The sequence below is a fragment of the Chrysochloris asiatica genome, unplaced genomic scaffold (assembly GCF_000296735.1).
Source record: "Chrysochloris asiatica unplaced genomic scaffold, ChrAsi1.0 scaffold00015, whole genome shotgun sequence".
In the NCBI taxonomy this organism is placed as follows: domain Eukaryota; kingdom Metazoa; phylum Chordata; class Mammalia; order Afrosoricida; family Chrysochloridae; genus Chrysochloris; species Chrysochloris asiatica.
This window is the reverse complement of record NW_006408533.1, coordinates 5,710,540-5,735,126: the sequence shown is the minus strand read 5'-3', so window position 1 is coordinate 5,735,126 and position 24,587 is coordinate 5,710,540. Positions and strand designations below refer to the sequence as shown.

At 38.5% G+C, this 24,587-nt stretch overlaps 1 protein-coding gene across 1 annotated transcript in view; it reads left to right on the top strand.

The window, feature by feature from the left end:
* The first annotated feature begins 23,535 nt into the window (after window positions 1-23,535).
* Window positions 23,536-24,587, top strand: part of CHST9 (carbohydrate (N-acetylgalactosamine 4-0) sulfotransferase 9) — a 393,728-nt gene continuing 392,676 nt past the window's right edge. The window contains exon 1 of the mRNA XM_006835039.1: window positions 23,536-23,656. Within this exon, the coding sequence (XP_006835102.1) occupies window positions 23,536-23,656 (121 nt within the window). The remainder of the gene's footprint in view (window positions 23,657-24,587) is intronic.

Below are 24,587 nucleotides of genomic sequence, written 5' to 3'. Positions count from 1 at the left end.
TACAGGGTCGCTATGGGTCGGAACCGACTCGACGGCACTTAACAACAACAACACCCCAACAATAGGTAGTGGAAATCCTTTCTTGTTTTTTGAGAATTATGAAAGCATTTATAATCAATTGCCTTCTTCTAGATTCCATTGTTGCTGTTGACAGGTTTAATGTTCTGCTTCTTGATCTTTTGGATGTGATGCTTGTTTCACTCTTTCAGCGTATAGAATGTTTTCTTTGTGTCTAGTGTTTGGAAATGTCAAGATGAGGTCCCTTAATCAAAGTTTATTTCTATCCACTGTGTTAAGTACTGGTTGTTGTTAAGTGCTGTTGAGTTGGTTCCAACTCAGCCAGCCCATATGGGGTTTCTGAGGAGCAGCTGGTGAGTTTGAACCACCAAACTTGTAGTTTAAATTGACCTCACAGTACTGTGCTTATCTTACAGTGCAATGTCATTGAGCACTTAAATCTGGAAATTTTGCCTTTGAGCCAGCCTTGACATTTTCTTTAATTATGTCACTAAGAATCTTCTTCCTTTTGTTTTCTCAGTCTTCTCCGCGTAGAATACCTATTATTGTGCTGGTGTGTCGCTTAGAATAATCCTATTTCATGACCTTTATTTTCTTTCCAGTTTTCCCTCATTACTATCATTTTGCTCTAGTTTCTGAGAAATGACCTTACTTTATAATCCACTGTTTGTTTTGGTATCCTGTTTTTCACTTGTAAGTGTTCTGCATTAATAGAACTAATTTTTTTTCTTATTTCTCTGAGGATCTTTATTCTTTTTTTGTATATTTTGTGCAGTTTTTATTTTCTCTACTTATTTTTTTTGCTTATCTTCAGTATATCTGTTGCCCTCCTTCTTCTGCAGAATCTGCACTATTTCTGGGTTCATAGCTCACAACATCATGTTTCTTGTCACTTACTGAAACTTTTTGATTTTTAGCTTTAATGATCTTTTAAGTTAGTTATCACTCTTTTGTCTGCTTCTATTTTCTAAAAATGCATTATTATCTCTCTCCTGTGATCAGCTTTAATTCTTTTTTCTATGTCTTTGTGAATTTAGTTTTTTTGAATTTACAATTTCTTTATTTTTAATTTAGTGGGATTTGAGGAGGGAGTGGAAATCAGAGTATGGGTTGAAACTGCTTTGTTTAACTAAAACCCCATCATTGATTAGTTAACCAGTACAATAATGCCATTAAATGCATCAGGAATTATTTATAATTTTATAGTATCCTTAAGATTTCATAATACTTTAACTTTTTTTTTTTTTCAACTATGTGTCTGTTTTTATGGAATTTTTATTTTCAGAACTATGTATTAGTCTTGCTTTGATTTGTGGCCATCATTCCAGACTTAGCACTATATTTATACTTATTTCAATAACTATTTTAGGCAGTTTCTTTGATATTTTAACATGAGCATTTTTTTTTTTTTTGGTAGTACATACTTTGAACATACCTGAATAGCTTACCACATGATGTTATCAGTAGATATTTTTGCAGATTTCATTTGCCTTTTTGTTTAAATCAAGATTTGTAGATGTGTACCTTTGATGTTTTAGTTCATGTTACTGTTCTTTTAAATCGCTGTAGGTTGAAATAAGAGAAAGAGAGGGAAAACATTGTAGAACTTTAAAAAAATATATTTGCATGTCATTGATCAAGAAGCAACAAATCATATTCATTTTAGAATACGCAACATACTTCTAGGTTTTATGGGATTTTATGTTGTTGTTAAGTACCATTGAGTCAGTTCTGACTCATGGTGACCCTGTGTAGGGTTTCTGAGAAATAGCTGGTGGGTTTGAACTGCCGACCTTACTGGTCAAACCATCCTTGCTGTCCAGTGCATTATCCTGTAGCACCACACAGGAACTCCAGGGATTTTATTTTAGCCATAGAATTGTATTATTTTATAGACAGTAGCATTATCCTTTATGTAAGAGACTTTGTAAAATAGCAGCACATCAGATGTCTAGATAACATACAATAAAGGAAAAACTCAGTCCTCCAAATAGATATTGACTGCTTTGCTAATCACTAACTATCCAATATACTTGTTGTAAGGAAACAAAGAACTCTATAAATAAAATGCCTCTACAAGGATTTCACTATTACTGTCATGAGCAGGAGGGGGAATTTAGAAATAATATAATATGCAGTGACATAGAATATTTTATCTAGGTAATAATCAGTAGCAATAGTATTTATGTATGTTTTATTATCTCATCATAAAATGTAGTTATTTGAAATATATTAGAGAAATTATTGGATATAGAGTAATGCTAGACTTTTTGTCTAAATTATTTATTATAGGAATTTGTTGCTCTAGATAGCATGTCATCTGAACTATTTAACATTAATTATGTTACAGTTTTAATGTAAAAGGAACATCCCATTGCTAAACTCATTCAATTTTGTATTGTAGCTGGCATTCTAATTTGAACTATTATTTTCTCATAGGAAATAAATGGAAAGATTAACATTACTTTATAACATTCTGTTGCCTGTTTATTTCTTGAGATCTTTTAAAAAAAATAGATAACCTGCTGTGACGTGTTTTAAATTCTTTTCTTTGGGTGGGTGGGGGTTGAGCTTATGTTTTGGGGTTGTTGATGGTTGTTTCTCATCTATATTACTCTGTCTTTGCACTGTCTCACTTTTTCCAGTCATAATACCCTGCAAGATTTACTAGAATTCTTCATTGATTTATATATTGGACTCCATACACCTGAAAGAAATGAAGAAGTCTAGAGAGTTTGGCAGGGCCTTCTTATGCCTAACAATAGATTTAAATGAGCATATATTGCTTGTTTACCTAGCAGCCAACTTACTACTGAACTTTAAAGGGCACATCTATAGCATTTTTTATGTAACTATCATTTCCTTCTGTGTACTCTTCTTCTCTCCCAACGTCTTGAGCTAGTGGTTCAAAAAGCCAGTTCCTCATCTTTCAGTTTCTTCCCCTCAATATCCTTTGGCCTTTTCATGTTGACCAAGCAATTGTTTCCAGGTCTCTTTGTTTTCTATGTTGTGTGTGTGTATATATGCTTTTAAAAAATTATTGAACTGATGTTTGCATATTGAACACCTACCATGTGATAATATTCCATGCTAATTTCTCAATTGCATGCTCTTTATGACATGTTGCTACCTGACAATCCTTCTCTTGAGCTGTCTTTAAGAAACTCTCTGTATTGCCCTGTTATTTGAACTGACAGAAACTCCTCAGGCTCTACCCTGTAACCTGTTTTCTTCTCTCTCTACATCTGTGGATGCACTGAAGTATAGCCATCATTTTTATAGTACTATCCATCCTTTCAATCATGCCTGGATTATTGTATCTACGTCTAAGTTCTGCATTTAAAGAAAAGCATTAACAAACTCCACTGTGTCTGGAGGAGGATGATTACATTGATTGAATGCTCCTAAAACATGTCCCATAAGCAACGGCTGAAGGAACTGTGTATATTTATTGTTTATCCTGCAGTAAAACAAGATTAAGGATTGACAAAATAATTGTTTTCAATAATTGGAAAGTCTGTCATGTAAAGGAGGAAACAGATTTGTTATGAGTTGTTCTACAAGTCTCTACTGTGTTATGAGAACCAACCTGAGCAAGTTTGAAGTGATAGGCGCAAATTTCTCTGATGAAATTCGGACACTGACTTTGTTTAAAGTGTCCAGCATTGCATCTTCCTCATCAGCTAATGGATATGCACTGGTTGCATTGAATTCAAATAATAACCCTCTCTGACAGTAAAAACAAATGGTCTTTTAAGTAAAAATAGCTTATCTTTCAACAAGTATAGATTGATTACTTATACTGCACCTGTCCTTGTGCTGGGTTCTAGAATATACAGTTAAAAACATTTTGATCTTCTAGAGTGCTTTTATAGACCAGAATTTCTTCTAGGTATTAACTTATTTCACAGCAACTTTGTAATTGTTGTATTGTTGTTGTTAGGTGCTGTCTGTCTATTCAGTTCTGAATCATAGCAACCCTATACACAACTGAAGAAAACACTGCCTCGTCAGCCTCACAATTGTTATATTTGAGCCCATTGCTGCTGCCACTGTGTCAGTCCATATTGTTGGGGGTCTTCCTCTTTTTTGGATAACCCACACTTTGCCAACCATGATGTCCATTTTCAGGAAATGGTCCCTCCTTATGTGTCCCAAGTACTTGAGATGAAGTCTTGCTATTCTGAATTGTACTCAGTTGAAGCATTCTGCCAAGAACCAGAAGGTTTTGAAAGAGCGAGCTCAGCTCACTGCAGATCTGGACTCCATGGAGAAGTCCTTCTCTGAGCTCTTCAAGCGCCTGGAGAAGCAGAAGGAGGTGATCAAAGGCTACCACAAGAATGAAGAGTCCCTGAAGAAGTGTGTTGAGGATTACATAGTGAGAATTGTGAAGAAAAACCAGAGATACCAAGCGCTCAAGGCCCACGCAGAAGAGAAGCTCAGTTGAACAAATGAGGAGATCACCCAGGTATGCAACAAGGCGCAGGCTGAGGCGCTGGCCTTCCAGGAAGGCCTGAGGAAGGAGTAGATGCGTGTCCATTCACTGGAGAAGACCATTGAGCAGAAGACAAAATGATGAGCTGACCAGAATCTGTGATGGACTTAATTTCAAAGATGGAACAGATCTGACGTGGAGTCACTGAGCAGTGGCCACCTCTCTCCCCATCTGCCTGTCAGTGGGTCTGTCTGTTCCCCTGTCTCCTTTTGTTGTCCATCCATACATCTCTCTGTCTCAAGGCAGGTCTTTGTGTGCTTTTCTTTTCTCTGAGCTTCAACTCATTTTTAAACTAGATTGCTTTGAAATGAAGACTAAATAAAGGTTCCCTTAGAATATAAAAAAAAAAAAAACCAAAACAGATGTATGTGTTGTTCTGGTAGTCCATGGTATTTTTTATACTCATCAACACCACAATTCAAATGTATCAATTCTTATTTGGTCTTATTTATTGTCCAGCTTTTATATGCATATGAGACCACTGAAAATACCATGGCTCAGGTCAAGCAAACCTTAGTCTTCAAAGTGACGTCTTTGCTCTTTAGAATTTTGTCTTGTTCAGTAGATTTCCCCAATGCAATGCATTGTTTGATTTCTTGACTGCTGCTTCGATGAACATTGATTATGAATCCAAGTAAAATGAAGTCCTTGACATTGTCAAGATTTTCTTCATTTATGTGATGTTTTTTATTGATCCCCCAGTTGTGAGGATTTTTGTTTTTGTTACATTGAGTTGTAATCTATACTGAAGGCTATAGTCTTTATCTTCATCAGTAAGTATTTTAAGTCATCTTCATTTTCAACAAACAAGGATTCTTCACTGAAAAAATACGTCATCTGCATATTGCAGGCTTTTAATGAGCTTTCCTCTAATCTCAATGTTGTGTTCTTCCTATAGTCCAGTTTCTCTGATTATTTGTTCAGCATATAGATTGAATAAATATAGTGGAAGGATATAAACCTGATACATACCTTTCTTGATTTTCAACCATTTAGTATCCCCTTATCCTTTTCAAATGACTACCTCTTGGTCTGTGTACAGTTAGGTTCCTCATGAACACAATTAAGTGTTCTGATGTAGTGCTATAGGACAAGCATTGGACTGCTAATCACAGGTTGCTGTTCAAACCCACCAACCACACCTTGGAAACTCTATACAGCATTGCTATGAGTCGGAACCAACTTGACAGCACTTAACAACAACAACAGTATCCCCTTATTCTGTTCAAAGGATTGCTTCTTGGTTTATATAAACATTCCTCATAAGCGTAGTGTTCTGGAACTCCCATTCTTCTCAATGTTATCCATAGTTTGTTATGGTCCACATAGTTGAATACCTTTGCACTGTTAATAAAACACAAGCGAACATCTTTTTGGTATTCTCTGCTTTCTGACGTTAGCAGTGATATCCCTTGTTACATTTCCTCTTCTGAAAATGAGTTGCATTTCTGGCAGGTGCCTATTGATGTACTGCTGCAACAGGGTTTGAATTATCTCCAGCAAAATTGTACCTGTGTGTGATATTAATGATGTTGTGCGATAATTTCTGCATTCTGTTGGTTCACCACTTTTTTGAATGGGTCAAACTATGGATCTCTTCCAGTCAATTGGCCTCTGGTAGTGGTCTTCCAAATTTCTTCGCATAAACTAGTGACTATTTAAAATAGAGTCAGTTTGTTGAAACGTTTCAGTTATATTCCTTCAAGACCTGGAGGCTTATTTTTTGCTAATGTCTGTTTCCTTCTATATTATTGATTCTTGATTGTATGCTTCTTCCTGAAATTGTTGAACATTGACCAATTATTTTTGGTACAGTGACTATATTCCTTCTATCTTCTTTTGATGCTTCCTGCCTGTGTTAGTATTTTGCCCACAAATCCTTCAATATTGCCACCAAGACTTGAAGTTTTTCATTTCTTTCAGCTTGAGAGATGCTGATCATGTTCTTCCTCTTTGGTTTTCTCACACCAGGATTTTGCACTTTTCATCGCAGTATTTTGCAGCTCAAGTGGTCCTTTGAAATTTTCCGTTTAGTACTTTTACTTCATCATGTTTTCTGGTCACTTAGCTATTCCACATTCAAGAGCAAGTTTCAGAGTCTTTCCTGACATCCACTTTTGTCTTTTCGTTCTTTCCTGTGTTTTTAATGACTTTTTGTTTTCTTCTTGATGAAGTTCCTGTAGTTAATCCCACAGCTCTTCTAGTCTTTGGCCATCAGTACATCTAATCTACTTTGAGTTACTCTCTAAATTTAAGTAGAATACACTCAAAGTCATATATTGGTTTTCGTGGACTTGTTTGAATTTTCTTCTGTTTTAGTCATTGGTCGTCCATTCCACAGTTGGCCTCTTGCCTTGTTGTGGCTGTTGGTATTGAGTTTATCCATCATTTCTTCCCACAGTAGTCAACTTGATTTCTGTGTACACCATCTGGTGAGGTTTACTTATATAGTTGCCAATTATGTTATTTAAAAAGATATTTGCAATGAATTAGTCTTTGGTCTTGCAAAATTCTATCGTATGGTCTCCAGCATCATTTCTATCACCGGTGTGCCATGTTTTCCAACCATTGATCCTTACTCCTGTTTCCAACTTTCACATTCTTATCACCAGTAATTATCAGTGCACCTTGATTACATGTTGGATCAATTTCTGACTGAAGAAGTTGACAGAATTCTTCATCACTGACTTTGGTAGTGGGTGAGTAAATCTGAATAGTAGTTTTGTTAACTGATCTTCCTTGTAGGCATATAGATATTATCCTATCACACGCAGCATTTCATTTTATGATGTTGTTGTTGTTTAGTGCCGTCGAGTCGATTCCAACCCATAGAGACCCTGTACAGGGTTTCCGAGGCTGCAAATCTTTACGGGAGCAGAAAGCCTCATCTTTCTCCTGCAGAGCGGCTGGTAGTTTCGAACTGCTGGCCTTAAGGTTCGCAGCCCGATTCGTAACCACTATGCTACCAGAGCTCCTTCACACAATGAGTAAGAGGGTCTATTTCTCCTGAAAGGTGCCTATTCTTCCTTATTTGATCTCATCTGCTTTGTAAAAGTCATGAATCTCCTTCATGCTATATTCTTAATGAGGCTATTTACTCTGCATGCTAAATGAGATCATAACTATGTAATAAATTTTATGATAGGATCTTGAAATATTCTTTGTGGTGAATGTGATGTCATTCTTCTTCAGTTTGTCATTCTCAGAATGACCAATATCTATCCATTTCAATTCATTAATGCCTAGGATACCGATATTTATTCATTTCATTTTTGACGACTTCTAGTTTCCCTAGATTTGTAGTTTGTGCATTCCACATTCCAGTTTTCAGCTGTTTCTTCTCATTTTGAGTTGTGCCCCATCAGCAAGTGAAGATCCCAAGAGTTTCCCTCCGTTTGTGTCATTAAAGGTGTGCTTTCCTTAAGGAGGCAGCTCTTCCTCAGTTGTATGTTGAGTGCCTTCCAACCTGAGGGACTCATTTTCTGGCACTATATCAGACAGAATTTCCCTGCTATCCATAAAGTTTTCAGGGACTATAATCCCTCAGAAGTAGAGTACCTGTTCCTTCTTCTCAGTCTGTTTTAGTCTTGAAGCTTCACTGAAACCTGTCCACCAGTGACATCCCTTCTAGCACCACAGCAACATGCAAGCCACCACAGAATGGCAAACTGACAGATGTGTGGGGTGGTGGTGTGCTAAAGAGCCTCATCTTTCTCCCACAAAACAGCTGTTATTTTTGAACCCTTGACCTTTAGGTTAGCAGCCTAACTTGTAACCACTACGCTTCAATTTAGATGTGAAGAAATTGAGGCAGACAGAGGTTCCAAAACAAGCTGTGCCACAAAGCCAGTCTTATCATCTAGCTATGATGTGAACCCAAGAGTCAGACTCCAGAGGTTTCACACTTACCCATCATGATAACTACCTCATTAAGGAAGGAGCTCTGGTAGCATAGCTGTTACAAATTGGGCTGTGAATTGCAAGGTCAGCAGTACGAAACTACCAGCTGTTCGTGGGAGAAAGATGAGACTTTCTGCTCCCGTAAAGATTTACAGTCTCGGAAACCCTGTACAGGATCGTTATGAGTCGGAACCAGCTCCACGGCATTTAACAACAACAAAGGGATGTGCATAAATGAAGGGATGAAGTGATCTGAGGATTGGGATGCCCTGTCTACTCCTTGGGGACTCCCTGACTGATGACTTTCCTCTTTCTGCCCAAATCTCTTCCATCTTCCACACCTTCATTACATCCTCCACTTAGCGATTGAAAATCTGGTCATTCAACTCTCTTCAAACCTTTCAGTGGTTACTCATTGTTCATGGAAAAAAGTCCAGTTACCATAGTATGGGTGTCCAGTGCCTACAAGGTCTGTCTCCATCTGCATCTCTAGTCATGTCTCCCAGTGTGCCAACTGCACCCAACCTTGTGGTGTGTGAGCCCCTAAAGCAGATGTGTTGTCTGAAGAAAATAACTGGATTGTGATGAGGATTAAATTTAATAAACAATACAAAATACTTACTATAGTTCCTGGACTATAATAACTGCTCAGTAATTGTTATCATTATTATTGCTGATCATCCTGGCATAATTTCTACACCCAAAATATAGTGTAGTCCTTAGTCTCTCACTATGCTTCCAATTGCATTGTAATAGATGAAAAACAAAGGAAATTTATTAGCCTGCTTAATTAAAACAGTGCAGTGAGTGTCAGGCCAGGTCTGGTCAGAACTTTTTCTGTTTCTCAGCTTTGCCTGCATCTGTGTGCTGTGGTATTCTTTAGACTGCCCTCCGTCTAGGCAGCCAGAAGGCTTCAGCAATAGCAGGAGCTCCATGTTTTCTTACTCACAGTCACTGGGAAGGAAAATATCACTCCCTCAACCACACAGCAGTGGTTCTGGGCTTTATTCTGATTAGATCATCTGCAGAACAATCCCTGTTGCCAGGGAAGCTCTCTGTTACTTGGTGAATTGGATGGTGCCCCACCCCCCAAAAGAGGTATGTATGCCCACATCCTAATCTCCAGAATTTGTGAATGTTACCTTATTTGGGAAAAGGCTCTTTGCTAATACAATTAAATTAAATAGCTCAAAATGAAATGATCCTGGAGTATCTGGAAAACCCTTTGCCATGGAGTGGATTCCGACTCAGTGACCCTACAGGACAGGGCAGAACTTCTTACAGAACCAGACTGCTGCATTTTTCTTGCATAGAGCAGATGGTGAGTTCAAACTGCTGACTTTTGGGCTTGTGGCTGGGCGCTTTAAGCGCTGTGCCACAAGGGCATCTAGATTCTCTGGATGGGTGTGAAATCCAGTGATAACTGTCCTTTGGAATGCCAGAAGCGGAGAGGGCACTCACACAGGAGAAAAGGCCATTTGAAGATAGAAGCAGAGAGAGAGAAGTTCAGAAGCCACAAGCCAAGAAACAAACTCCTGGAGTAACTGGAAGCCTGTAAGAGACAGGAAGGATTATTTCCCAGAGTCCCTGGAGCAAACACAACCCTGTGGACACCTTCTAGCCTCCAGAATTGTGAGAGAATAAATATATGTGGTTTTAAACCAAGTTTTTGATCATGTGTAACTAATACACATGGTCATCCTGAACCAACTATTTTGACAAGGAGCATAGGCTTACCCTGTTAGAATTTCACCAACTAGGGTCCATCTTTGAAGCTGGACATGCAGACAGTCTCTCCTAAACTGTGACTCTTCCACAATGCATTGCAGAAAGGATATTTGGGAGACAGCCCAGATTCTACTCTAGTATCCTTTTAATTTCACTTCCTATGTGTAATGCACTTGGCTGCTAACTAAAAGGTCAGTGGTTCAAACCCACCAGCCACTCTGAGGGAAAAGATATGGAAGTTTGGTTTCATAAAGATTATAGCCTTAAAAACCCTAGGGGGTAGTTCTGTACTATAGGGTTGCTTTAAGTCAAACTTGACTGTGTGGCAATGGAGTCCATGTAGAATTTACCAATTTTTATTAGTTACACCTCAATTATGGTCTGTTGTTGTTGTTGTTGTTATGTGCCGTTGAGTCAGTTCCAACTCATAGCGACCATGTACAGGGTTTCTGAGGCTGTAAATCTTTATGGGAGCAGAAAGCGTCATCCTTCTCCCGCAATTACGGTTTGTAAGCCATCTTTTTAAGTCAGCATTTTTTCAATGAATTGATAATTCTGCAATAACTACACTAACCTAAACTTGTTTATTTCATATAATTTGTAAAACCCCTCATCGAATCCCCAGTTATCTCTGTCTTATCTAACATAACCCCTTGCCAGTAACTGGTGTGTTTTTGGTTTTTTTTTTTTTTTTTTAGATACTACGACTCATATTGGCATTTTCTTGTATTACCCTGACCAAATTGCAGGACTCAAAAATACTGTTCAAGGACTTCCTCTAATTTATAGGTCCCTTTAATAATAGATATATTAACTGTGTATAGCCTATCTGTTACTTAGTTTGATCTTGATAATTCTCATTATTTTAGTTAGTGATATTCCTGATGATTCTTGACGATCTATAAATTCTTTGATTGTCCTTGTTAAACAGTGTAAAACAACCGTAATATATAGTAATAGTCACATATTACTCATATTTAACACTTTTAAATTTTTATAATGGAGGACAGGTAGCATGAGGGATGAGATGAATAGTTCATTTAACAATTTTTGTGAGTATTTCTATTTCTTCCCTTACAAATGTTTGTAAAGCTCTTTAGTTTTAGTTTTTTGCAGTCTCTAAAGATAGACTATTGTTCCTTAGAAAAACAAACTCAAAAAACCCTCTAAGTTGAACAATAATATGGAAAATATGAGTTTGACACATTTTCTCTAAAGCAAAGAATACTAGGGCAAAGCTTTGGCTTGTTAAAATTTTTAGTTATAATTAAATTTTAATTGCAACAGCTAAAAGTGGAAGGTACCTGTTAAATAAATTATAGAGGGAATCAAAGCAATAAGCTGTATCACGAAGCACCTATAAATTAGTGTCTAGTAAAAGAATGTGTTTCTCTGCTCTATATGACAAAATATATTGTGTAGTTGAACTGTGACAGGAATAGTGCCATGAAACATTGTACCCGAGAAACCATGTGAAAAATATTTGAAATGATCATCATTATTCCATTCATTCATAGCAATTTCACAAACTGTCTTCATTTAAAATGTTACTTTGTAATGATATTATACTGTGTTAGTTTCCTTTGTTGTTTTGATAAATCATCTCAAATTTAGTGGTTTAATACAGTGCAAATGTTTTGTTACAGTTCTGTAGGTCAGAAATCTGACTGACCCCTGCTGAAATCAAGGCATCAGTAGAGCTGTGTTTCTTTCTTTTCTAGTTTCTAGAAGCAACCTGCGTTCCTTAGCTCCTGGTCGCCTTCACTCACCTTCTAAGCTAGCAAAGGTGTGTCTAGTCTTTCTCACATCACATCACATCCCTCTGACCTCCTCCTCTTCTGCCTCCCTCTTGCACATTCAAGAGCCCCTATAAATACATTGGACTCAGCCAGAAAACCCAGAGAATGTCTCTGTAATTAGCAACCTCTATTCCATCTGTGGAGTCCTGGTGTGGTGCTGTGGCTTAATGCTCCAGACTGCACAGCTGTTTGAACTGCAAGGTCGGCACTTCAAGCTCACCAGCTGCTCCTTGGAAACCCTATACAGGGTCACTGTGGGTCGGAACTGATTCGACAGTATGTAACAACAACAACAATTCCATCTGTGATCTTAATTCTCCATTGCCATGTAACCTAACATACATGTCACAGGTCCCAGTGGTCAGGACATGGGCTATGGATAACGGCCACAGGTGTCGTTGTCTATGTTCTTGTCTTGAAAATGGAACCATGATTATGTAAAATGGTATCATTCGGGGAACCTGGGCAAAGGGTACACTGGGACTCTGCACTATTTTGCAGCCTCTGTGTGAGTCTAAAAGTACTTCAAAATAAAATAAAAAACAAACTTCATTTGAAAGATTAGAGGAAATACTTAGAAATATACTTAAAGAGACGTTTAAGAGTTGCTCAGTAACGTAATGGGATTTACAATGACCAGATAAGAAGAATGGTATCTTTGTGGGATTTTTTTTCCCCCTTATAATGAAAAGACTGCCCATAATTGGCCAAGAATCACTATGCTGGAGTCCTGGTGTCATATTTTAGGATAAGCACTGAACTTATAACCACAAGGTCAGTTGTTCAAATGCACCAGCCACTCATTGGAAACCCTGTACAGGGTTGCTGTGAGTTGAAACTGATTCTGTGGTACTTAATAATCACTAGACAACAATTTATTATGCTACAGAGACAATACATTTTTTAATATTTATATGTCCACCATTCCTCTCAAGGAAAAACTCTAAGCTTCTATAACCTAGTTATTAATATGCTTTATAATTTTATCCTGTTTTGTACTTTTCCAAGCTAGTGTCACACATTGTGTTTTACTGAATATTTTTAAAGCTGACAGATACATTGTTAAGTGCCATCGAGTTGATTCCAACCCACAGTGACCCCCGTATAGGGTTACCAAGGAGCAACTTGTGAGCTTGAACCACCGAACTTACAGTTCAAACAATTTTGCAGTCTGACGCATTAGCCCACAGTGCCACATCAGGACAGATACATAGAGGTTTTAGTGTCCCATTTTTATAGTTAATGAAAATTAAGTCTGATAAATGTAGTTTGATCTTCTGGTCAAGAGAGAGAACTGAGTTTATATTTTGGTGCTCTAGTTTACCCCTCAAACAAGTCAATGGCAGATGACATTTAAAAATAAAAGAACAAAAAGACATAGCTAAACTCAAAATTAAGAACAAATAAAACAAAAAATGGTGATTTGGGCTGAAATTGAGGGCCTGTTATGATTTAAGTATGGAAATGGTGTGTGTGTATATGTGTGTGTGTGTGGGGGGGGCGGTATCTGGTAGTTTATCCTAAACTGGTGTGGTGGTGGTTGTGGTGGTGTCAAGGCTTACTGTATGAAGACAAAAGCAAGGTGAAAAAGAAGATTAAGTGGGGAGGGGGAATGGAAGCCATATTCTCCTAGAGCTGTAGCATTTAGTATGCACTAGGTTCCTTTGAAGGAAGGAGCTCTAGGAGCATAATAGTTACAATTCGGGCTGTCACCCTCAAGGTCAGCAGTTCAAAACTATTAGCTGTTCTGCTCCCATAAAGATTTAGAGCCTTGGAAACCCTATACAGGGTCGCTATGAATCGGAACCAACTGCATGGCACACCATCACCAACCGCCACCAGGCTCCTTTTGGTTTCCATGTAGCATCTGGTGGGTTTGAACCACTGACCTTTCAGTTAGCAGTCTAGTGCTTATCCTACAGTGCCATATCGGGACTCCTCCATATAGATTGTTGTTGTTAAGTGCCATAGAATCGGTTCCCACCCATCGTGACCCTACGTAGGGTGTCTGAGAAGCAACTGGGAATATTTACAGCTATGAAAACCCTCTGTGGTAGCTTTCCTCTGTCACTTGGGATCACTGTGAGTCAAATTGACCTCACAGCACCCAACAACAACAACAGCAACAACAGGAGTAGGAAAGTAGACATAGACTAATAACTTGAAAATCAGCTCATCCCCAGGCTAACTCTGACTGATCTGCAATAGCATCACTATCACTCTGGGTCACTAGCACCAAGCCAGCAATGATAAAATCCAACTTTGGTTGAGAGCCTCAGGAAAAATTTGGAAGCGGCTTGTTTTGATAAGTAAGTAGGGTACCAAATAAGAGAGAATAGAAGAAAAGTGAAAGAATTGTAAAATTACTTACTCGAAATGAGTGTCTACATCTCAATTTCCAAAACATTAATGAATCTAATGCTAATCAACATTTAATTTCTGGCAGCATTTAAGCTTCATATTATAATAATACATTTTATTAGTAAAATAATGCATCTTTCTAAAAGTATTATTTGGCTAATAAAAATAAAATATGTATATTCAAAGAAAGCAAGAGGGACAGAGAGATGATTGGATAACTTTAGGAAGTTATCTGTCCAACAGAAGGAAGGAAAAGAAACCATAAGAAGATGGTTCAAAGAAACAAATTATGTCTTAATTTAAATCACAAACATATTGAGTCTCTCGATGAGTATGTTCCTAAAGTAGACCAAGGCAACAGTTGTTGCTGGAGTTCTCATACTGTAAACAAGTGTACATTTGGCAGTTATTTTGGGGAAAGGTTTTTGCGTTTTTTTGTGCATTTGGCTGGTGAGTTTACTTTCTAAAATTGAGTCCAAGTGAATTGAAGACGTGCTGTCCTGTGTTCCTCAGACCCAGAAGTCTGTGGCACACTTTCAGAAAAAAATAGTAACGTAGATCATCTTTATTCAGGCATGAGTTACAGTGCTGTTGTCCTTGAGGTCAATGTTAATGAATAAACAATATATATCAAATGCGATTTCTTTAAACAGAAACACACAGTAAACAAGGTTATGCATTGATCCGTTGATGAGAGTGTTGTGACCAGACACTTGCAGGAACCTAACTCTGCATTTCACTTAGAGTAGTACTTCTGTATTTGCTAATGCATTTTGTCCATAGCAATTTCATAGAGCATAACCACCATGAATAATGAGTAATGAGAATGCTTTCTGTGATTTGAAGATGAGGTGTGTTATTTCAGAAAATTCATAAGGAACGCAAACTGAACCTGTGGTATTGTCTTTGAGTGTGGCTTGGAAGGCTGACCTGAATGGAATGCCTCAATAAGTTCTTGTCTGTCTTCTGTCTTCTGGTTGGGCTCACTAGGGACAGGAGGAAATTGAGTTTGCCCTAGTCAATATTTTGATTCTCTTACTGCTAGGCCTCAGTGCTGCTTTATGAAAACTGCTATGACCATCTGACATCTATCTCCTTCCAGTTTTTCTCTCCAGTCCCAGGAATAGCTTTCCACTTTTATTTACTTCTAAGAGTGGTTGCTATTATTTGTGCTTGGATATTACAATACCCCTTGTTGGTTTCCCTAAGTCTTAACCACATCTTTATAAATTGTCCCTGTAATGCAGTGAATGGTATAGCCTTAAAATTCATGTGCACCTGGAACCTCAGAATGTCCCTTTATTGGGAAATAGAGTTTTTGCAGATTTAATTCATTAAGATGAGATCATACTGGAATATAGAGTATCTCCTAGGTCCAGTTAGTTGTATCCTTATAAGAAGAGGAGATGACTTAAGGAAGAAAGGTCATGTGAAGACAGAGGCAGAGACTGGAGCTGTGTGTCTTCATCCCTGACTTCCAGCAGCCTCCAAGAGTGAGGCAGAGAAGTCTTCCCTAGAGCATTGATGTTGTTGTTAAGTGCCGTTGAGTTGGTTTTGACCCATAGCGACCTTCTATAGGGTTTCCAAGGAGTGGCTGGTGAGCTTGAACTGCCGACCTTGCAGTTCAAATGACTTTGCAGTCTGGCACATTAACCCACAGCACCAAACCAGGACTTAGGGAATACGTTTTTCTTGACTCTCATCCTGGATGTCACATAGGGTTAAATGAAAGGTTAGCTGTTTGTTTCTGTAGCTGTTTGAATTCCCCACACAGTCTTCTTGGAAGAAAGATCTGGTGATCTGCTTCTGAAAAGTTACAGCCTTGAAAACCCTATGGTTCAATTTATTTTAACACATGTGGGGTCACCATGAGTTGGAATCCACTAACTCACTGTCAACTGGAAGGAAGAAAACACACAAAAAAGCCTCTAAACTGTGTTAGAATCAGTTTCTGTTATTTTAAGCCACCCAGTTTCAGCAACCCTGAAACTAATATAATTCCTTTACTAAATGCTCCACAATTTCATGGGTTTTTCCTCAAGACACTAGCTGTTAAACCAAAAGCAAAAGATTGGTAAAATTCATTTCAAACTTAACCTAATGAAATAGCCACCACTGGAATACATATATGCCTGCAAATACACAAGCACATACACACACACACACAGGAAAAGATGGAAATATTACAGGAAGCTCTTTCTAAAGCCTGTATCAGATAAAGTCTATCACTATCCAAAATGTATAACCAAAAAACCAAGCTGACTGTTACAGAGTCGATTCTGACTTGTAGTGACCCTCTAGAGTTTCCAACGCTGTAAATCTTTATGGCGCAGACAGTGTCATCTTCTTTACGTGTAGCCACTCATGGTTAGCAGTCCAGTGTTTATCCTATTGTTGTTGTGTGCCGTGGAGTCAGTTCCGACTCATAGTGACCCTGTACAGGGTTTCTGAGGCTGTAAAGCTATGGGAGCAAACAGCCTCATTTTTCTCCCATGGAACAGCTGGTAGTTTTGAACTGCTGACCCTGTGGTTAGCAGCCTGATTCGTAACCACTACGCTACCAGAGCTCCTTATCTTATAGTCCACCTGCAAATCAAGAAGAAACATGGCGAGTAGAGATAAACATGGAATTCATAAAAGAGAAAACCAAAATAGAAAAAAAAAAAAAAAAAAAAAGCAACCTTAAATTCCCAAGAGAAAGACCCATTTTCAGTGTACACATCTTCTGATCCTCATTACGTGTTCTCCTTGCCTCCTGGGTCTCTGAGGGTTGAGAAGTGGTTGGGAGAGGTGGCACCTAAGACGGTCAGGGTAGCACACAGTCTTGCAGCTGGTCTGGGAGAGATGGCAGTGAGGGTTACCGAAGGAGTCACGGATAAGGAGGCTGAGGTGGTCAGGGTAGCACACAGTCTTGCAGCTGGTCTGGGAGAGATGGCAGTGAGGGTTACCGAAGGAGTCACGGATAAGGAGGCTGAGGTGGTCAGGGTAGCACACAGTCTTGCAGCTGGTCTGGGAGAGATGGCAGTGAGGGTTACTGAAGGAGTCACGGTTAAGGAGGCTGAGGTGGTTTGGAAAAACAGGAGTCTGAAAGAGATGTTTCTAAGCACAGATAAGCAAGAAAGTAGACTTGGTTTTCAGAGTGGAGGTGACAAGGTGTGAGTGTGGATCCCTGATGATATTGTGAGAGGACACGCAGTAAATTGAGAAAGACCTGACTGGCAATCTCTTATTTGCTCAGAGGGTGGGAAAGAGATGGAAAATAGTGCAACTGTTTCCAGAGAGGAGAAGGAAAGAGATACCTCGGAGAACTGGGGTGTACCTGGAAACGTGGAGAAAGGGTGACCGGTGTCCTGGCTCTCAGTTCTGTCAACACCAAAATGCCAACATCATTTCATTCAAGCCTGTCTTCCCCAAACCCCACTTCTCCCTTCCTAAAATAGCAAGAAGATGCCAGACTGGAAAATTCATCACTTCTTGTATTCAAGTTGCCTCACCTAGGACATAGGAGATGATTCCAATTCATAACGGCCCCATGTGTGTCAAAGTAGAGCGATGTGCCGTAGGGTTTTCAATGACAGATATTTCAGAAGGAGCTTGCCTGGCTTTTCTTTTGAGATGACTGCCTGTAGACTCAAATCTCCAATCTTTCATTAGCATCCAAATGTGTCTGCTGTTTGCACAACCCAGAAACTTCAGCTAGCAATTGATCAATATACTGGAAATCTCAAAAATGCTTCTGTTGCTTATATATAAGAATAATTTTTAAAAGTATTGGAGTGAAATAAGTAAGGATCTCTGGTAGCGTAGTGGTTACGAGTAGGGCTGCAAACCTCAAGGCCAGCCATTCCGCGGGAGAAAGATGAGGCTTTCTGCTCCCCTAAAGATTTACAGCTTCGGAAGCCCTGTATAGGATCACTATGAGTCAGAACCAACTCCATGGCACACAGCCACCACTACATTTCTTTCATAATTGAGGTGAAGTGATTAAGATGTGCACATAAAAAATAAGGATCCTTTTAAACACAGAAATGTAGACTATATCTTTCTCTGTTGTAATAGCTCATAGCTCTCCTTTATTTGGAGGTTAGGACTAAGAATTTACTACAGCTAGAAAATTCATCAACTACATGTGTTTTGAGACTCCAGCTTCAGCACAACATATGGATGAATATGTTTTGCATTCAAGATATTATGTTTACGATTTGGAGAAAGGAAAGAGTTGTACAAGACACAAGGAGCTTTTGACCATAGAAATGTTGTATAATGCTTGTACATAAAACAGCATTATTCCAAGTAATTTCAATCTCCAGTAGTCTGCACTTTTTCCACAGGCTTGGAGGAGGATATACGATCTCCAAATAGGTATGTTTTCCCATCACAAGTGACCTTCAGGTTTGCTTAAAGCAATACTGCTGTGCCTGCTGCTTCACCTTTGTTTAATGAGAGCCATTTCCTAATGCCAACTTTGGGTTAATGGACTGAGATGGGAGAAAATCAAACGTATCTCTCTGTTTTACACCAGATTGCCTTTCTGCCTTGTGGCTTTAATCACTCAATCCTACTCACATCTGCCATAATAACAATTATGGGTTTTCTTCTGCCTTCTCACCCAGGAGAATATGTTAGAATACAGCAACAGCTCCCGAAGAAAGGAAGGGCAAATTCTTAATCTTTTTCCAGCATCATAGGTAATAATTTTCCTCTGTAAACCTCCCCCAAGGAATACTTCTTTGGGCTCTTGCACCCACCATTCCCACAGGTTCATAGCTCTATGCTGATTTATAAGTTTTCTTCTATCTTCTTTCTTCTGAGATTAAGTTTTAATTATGTAGACAGATTGTAAAAGTCTTTTTCTTCTTGTAAACAACTATTTCTTTGTTAATAGTAGATTTTGCTTAGCTGAGTCTTCTTATGTACCCAGAAACTGTGTCTGTCTTTTGTTTAATGGCAGCATCAAGAGAACAAAAAACTGGTTTCTTTTCATTGATTCCTTGAGGGAGTCAGTCTTTAAATACCTCATGTAGCCAGTCTCCCTTGGGACTCATTCTTTGCTGTATGTGTTTGAAAAGCCAGTAATATTTTCATTTTTATTTAATATAAGAGCAAAATATTATCCTGGTGGTGATTCTGTGCCATTGAGTCTGTTCCAATTCATAATGACCCTGTGTAGGGTTTCCGAGGCTGTAAATCTTTACAGGAGCCGAAAGCAGCCGGTAGATTTGAACTGCTGATTTTGCGGTTAGCAGCTAGATTATAATCCATTATGCTACCAGGCCTCCTTAAATATTATCTTTCAATAAACAAATAAATCAGTTGCTTTTGAATAAATTCTAACTCATGGTGACCTCATGTGTGTCAGAGTAGAACAGTGCTCTGTAGGGTTTTTAATGACTGACATTTTGAAAATACATCAACAGAACTTTCTTTTGAGGAACCTCTGAACAGATTCAAGCCATCAGCCTTTTAGTTAGTAGTCCAGGGTTTAACCATTTGCACCATAAGGGGACCCCTGTAATAGGCAGTATGATAATAATCTGTCAGTCCTTTTTTTTTTAAATCTTACTGAACCCCTACTTAGTGCATACTTCTCTCAGTCCTTTTTTAAAAACAATCTTCTGGAATGCTACCAAAGTTGAAGACATGCATGGAATCTTTAGAAATGCCCAAGAAATGTTAGCATTTGTTCCTTCCTTGAGGGGCTCAGAAAAGGTGGATTTTGAGGAAGTGCCTCAGGTGGTCCTGAAAAAGATTGCTCTTACTCTAGTCCCTTCCAGTGGAATTCTGGTGTGGTTCTGTAGGATAAAGCACTAGACCATAAGGTTGGTTTGAACCACAGTCAGCAGGTTAATCTCACCAGCCACTCCTCGGAAACCCTATACAGGGTTGCTATGAGTTGAAACTGACTCGACGACACTTAACAACAACATCATAGAAAAAAAAGTAGAATATGACTTTTGGGTGGTGTGTTTGCTCTGCATAAAAACGTTTAACTATTTGAGAACATTTTTTTAAAATCAAGTTTAATATATTCATTTCTAATTCTGTCCTTTTAGGTGACCTTTGAAACCCAACATTTGTGGAAAATTGGTTTTTCAAGAAAAGCTAAATATTATCCTTTATCCAGGCTAGCGATTTTCCACAGCGATTTTTAATTTTTAACTGGCACTTTACCAAACTCCTCTGTAAAAAGCTAAATCAATATTCTCCCAAAATTGTTAGAAGCATATTTGTGTGAGAAAAAAAAAGAGCTAATTTTTGGCACAGCAATGTGTGTGTGTGATGTGCTTGCTTGAGGAGACCCTTAATTCAGGTCACCAAAAAGGGGACGTTGTCTGTGTCCATGTACAGTGTCCTGCCAGCATTAGAGTCAGTCATGCTCTGAATGAGTCATTCAGCCTCATTGTCTGGACTGCTGTCCACTGAGCCCACCACTTCACTACAGCTCATTGGGAACATGGATTCTGAACCTCAGCCTATGCTCTAATAAAACTTTATCCACAAAAATAGGTAGTGGGGCAGACTTGGCCTGCAGAAACATCCCGATATTGTATTTGAAACTTTGTCTGTGTTCATATTTTTTTAAGGAGGGGCTCTGCATTTTTATCAGATTCTAAAAAAATGGGTGCAACTTTAAAAAAAGGTTGTACTTACATTAAATGAGGTCATTCTAAAACAGTGATTTTAGTATTTCTTTTTTAAAAAGTAACCTTCCCGGGCGTCTGAGGTGGTGGTGGTGGTTATGGGCCATGGAGTCAGTTCCAACTCATAGCGACCCTGAACAGGGTTTCCAAGGCTGTAAATCTTTATGGGAACAGAAAGACTCATCTTTATCCCACAGGAGTCTGAGGTTGATTTCTGTAATTCCATGTTATTCTGGGAGGGCTCCTGTTTTTCAGTTCTGCATTATTTTTTCTTGTATGCCTTCCGGTGATTTTTGTATGCCTTTGTAGATAGCTGCTACTTTTACCTAAGAGGAAGATGGTAGATTACATCCTCCATTTTTGAGCTTTATACATTTTTAAGAAACGAAATAGTTTTCACATATTATATGAACATGTTTTCAAAACCTGTTTCTCATATATTGTGTTGGTTTTCTTTCTCTTGTTTTAAAGTAAACCCAATCTTGATATTTGTTTACAATATAGGAAGGCTTAAGTCTGGTCATCTTTCACCTAATTGTTAAAGTGTTAATGATGAACTATAAGATAACATATGCATCCTTTGTTGCTGGGCACAAATGAGTCCATTCCAACTCATAGCAACCCCATGTGACAGAGTAGAATGGCCCAAGAGGATTTTCTAGCTAACTGCAAAATCAGTAGTTCAAACGCATCAGCTCCACAGGAGAAAGATGGGGGTTTCTGCTCCTATAAAGATTTACAGGCTCAGAAACACTGTACAGGGCATCTGTAAGTTGGAATTGATTCAATGACAGTGCATTTGGCTTTGGATTAATCTCTACAAAAGCAGATGGAACTGTCTTTATCTTGCTAATCCATTGGGTAGAAACCATTGGGTGGGCTTGAACCACCAACCTCCCGGCTCACTTTAACAAGAGCTTAATCATTTGTGCCATCAGGACTCTTTAATACATCTCTTATATAAGACAAAAGGATACAAAGGATCAATGCAAGCAATCAAATCCCTTCAGGATAAACCCCCTCCAAGACTGAAACTCAAAGGGAATACATGGGCAGACATGTATAATTGCTGGTGACCACGTTGGTCTACTGATGAGTAGAAGAGAGGGAAAGTCAACAAGAAAGATAAGAGCTGAGTTCAACCATGTTCCATAGGCTCCCATCGACCTAGAGATGTGAAAGAGAAGAGGAAGGGCTGGTTGATCTGAAGGGTAGTGAGACCTTGGGACTCCTGAGCTCATGGACAAGGACATAGCATTGGAGGGCTAGAGTGGACAGTGAAGCATCCAGCTGATATGAAGTGAAGAGAGATGCACAGAATGCCCAAACTTGTAGATAGTACTCATTCAACCTAGCTTCCATGGCTTGATGATCAGAACTCAACTAGAGGAAGATAAAAAAACAAATTTTAATAAAAGAAACAAGTGTAAATTGCTACAATTTGATGAACTTGACCTACACTTATGGATTTAGTAGGTCAAAATATCAACTGAGAGGGAAGAAGTCCTCACATTAAGTATCAATCCTATCCCCTCTGTAAACAGTGTTGATAGGGACAGGCACTTTAGACATTGGCTACCTAAAATGATGGGACCAGAAAGGCACCAAGTGACTGTCTTACAAGTTTTCAAGAGGTAGTTTAGTTTCAGAGTGTATGGGGGAAGGTAGAATCCCCACTGAATAGTTTCCTCTTGTCTAGACAGGTCTGGTGAAAGGAGATGGGGATGAGATTCTTATGATTCAATAGTGAGTAATTGTTACCATGACTAATTGTAACTTTCAAACCTGTAAACTTAGAAGTTTTGTAACAAAAAGAGGGGGGAGTAGTTAATCTTTTAGTTAAGAAACAGAGGACCCTAGGAACATCAAGGGAGAGGACCAGGAGCAGAATGTGAGACCCTCTCCAGAGAAGCAGTGACAGAGGTGGAGGAAGAGATAGGGACATGGAAAGATAAAGGCTGTGTGCTGGCAGCCATGAGGCACGCTTGGAGAATGTGCTTTTTGATTGTTTAAATGATTATATATTCCTGAGTATTTTTGTGTACACCTTCCCAAAAGGGGGGAATAGAAGCAAATACTGTTGAATGATGATGCATGGAGAAGATTGTAATTATTGCAATGAAATGATGACTGTAAAATCGATGTTTTTCCATGTAAAACTATCACCCAGTTCACAATAAACACTTTAAAAAAAGACAGACTTAAAGTGTTAAAGAGCAAATATACTAGACTGTCAGGTGTATCTGACCCAAGTCATGGTATTTTCAATGGCTTCATCTTCATGGGAAAGTTAGATCATGAATAAACAGGACTGTAGATGAAGGAGAAGACGAAAAACAAGGATACAAAGGAAAAGTGACATTTTAGGGACATTTTCTACCATCTTGTTGTCTTCAACATCTTTACAGTTCATGTAAGTTTTCAGTATTGTTACATAAGCTGCATACATTTATACAATATTTGGGAAGAAATGTCATTAAAGGTACAATGTGGACTTTGGTTTTCATTCTAGGTGAATTTCTGGATAGGTACTTCAGAAAAACGTGAAAGTTTATGAGAAAACAAATCATGTGGTCTTCAGAAATGGGAAGAAATGCAGCAATCTGAAATGGTCATGAACCCCAAACAAGTCTTCCTCTCTGTGCTGATATTTGGAGTTGCAGGGCTGCTACTCTTCATGTATTTGCAAATCTGGATTGAAGAACAACATGCAGGTAACTCAAGGACTTTTTTTTTTTTTTCTCTTTTAATTATAGTAATGATGTTGATTTTCAGTTTAATAGGCTGTGATATTTATAGATGTATAGGAAACTACAAAGAAATTTTAAACACCAACTAAAATCCCTAGTTCCTAAAAGAAATGACGATTATATAATTCTGCTGAACATTAGCTTGGTTGGCTTGGGGCAATACTTAGAACTTTTGCTTTCTGGGAAGGAAGCAACAATTAGCCATTAACCCAGCAAGAACTGCTTGTAGAGAATTTGTCTTCTCAATTTCAATAATTAATTTAAATAATAAATTCAATGATAAAAAACAATACAGTGTTTATTTTACCTTTGGTGGCTTCACTAAGCATTGGGCACTGACCTAAAAGGAGCTGAATATACAGCAATCTCTGTCTTTGAATTTCTTCCTAAGCTTGTTATGCACTTAAATTAGTATGGACATTGTTTAACACATTTACAGAAATGAGTTGCTGTTAAATTTATTCCTATTTGTGGTAACCCAAGGTTTTTTAGGGTTGAACTGTGTTTCCTAGGGCTTTTAGTGGCTGTTTCTTTGGAAGTAAATCACCAGGCTTTTCTTCTGAGGTACCTTGGGGTGAATGCAAACCTCCACCCTGTTAGGTAGCAGCTGAGCAGGTTAACTGTTGGTGTCACCAAAGGATTCCAACTATATAACTGTTGTTAGGTGCTGTTTAGTCAGTACTGACTATGCACAACAGAATGTAACGCTGCCCAGGCCTGGGTCAATCTCACCATTGTTGCTACATTTGAGCCCTTTGATGCTGCTACTGTGCCAAGCCATCTCATTATAGGGGTCTTCCTCTTTTTCTCTGACCTTCCACTTTACCAAACATGATATCCTTCTCCAGTTACTGGTCCCTCCTGACAATATGTCCCAAGCATGAAAGATGAAGTC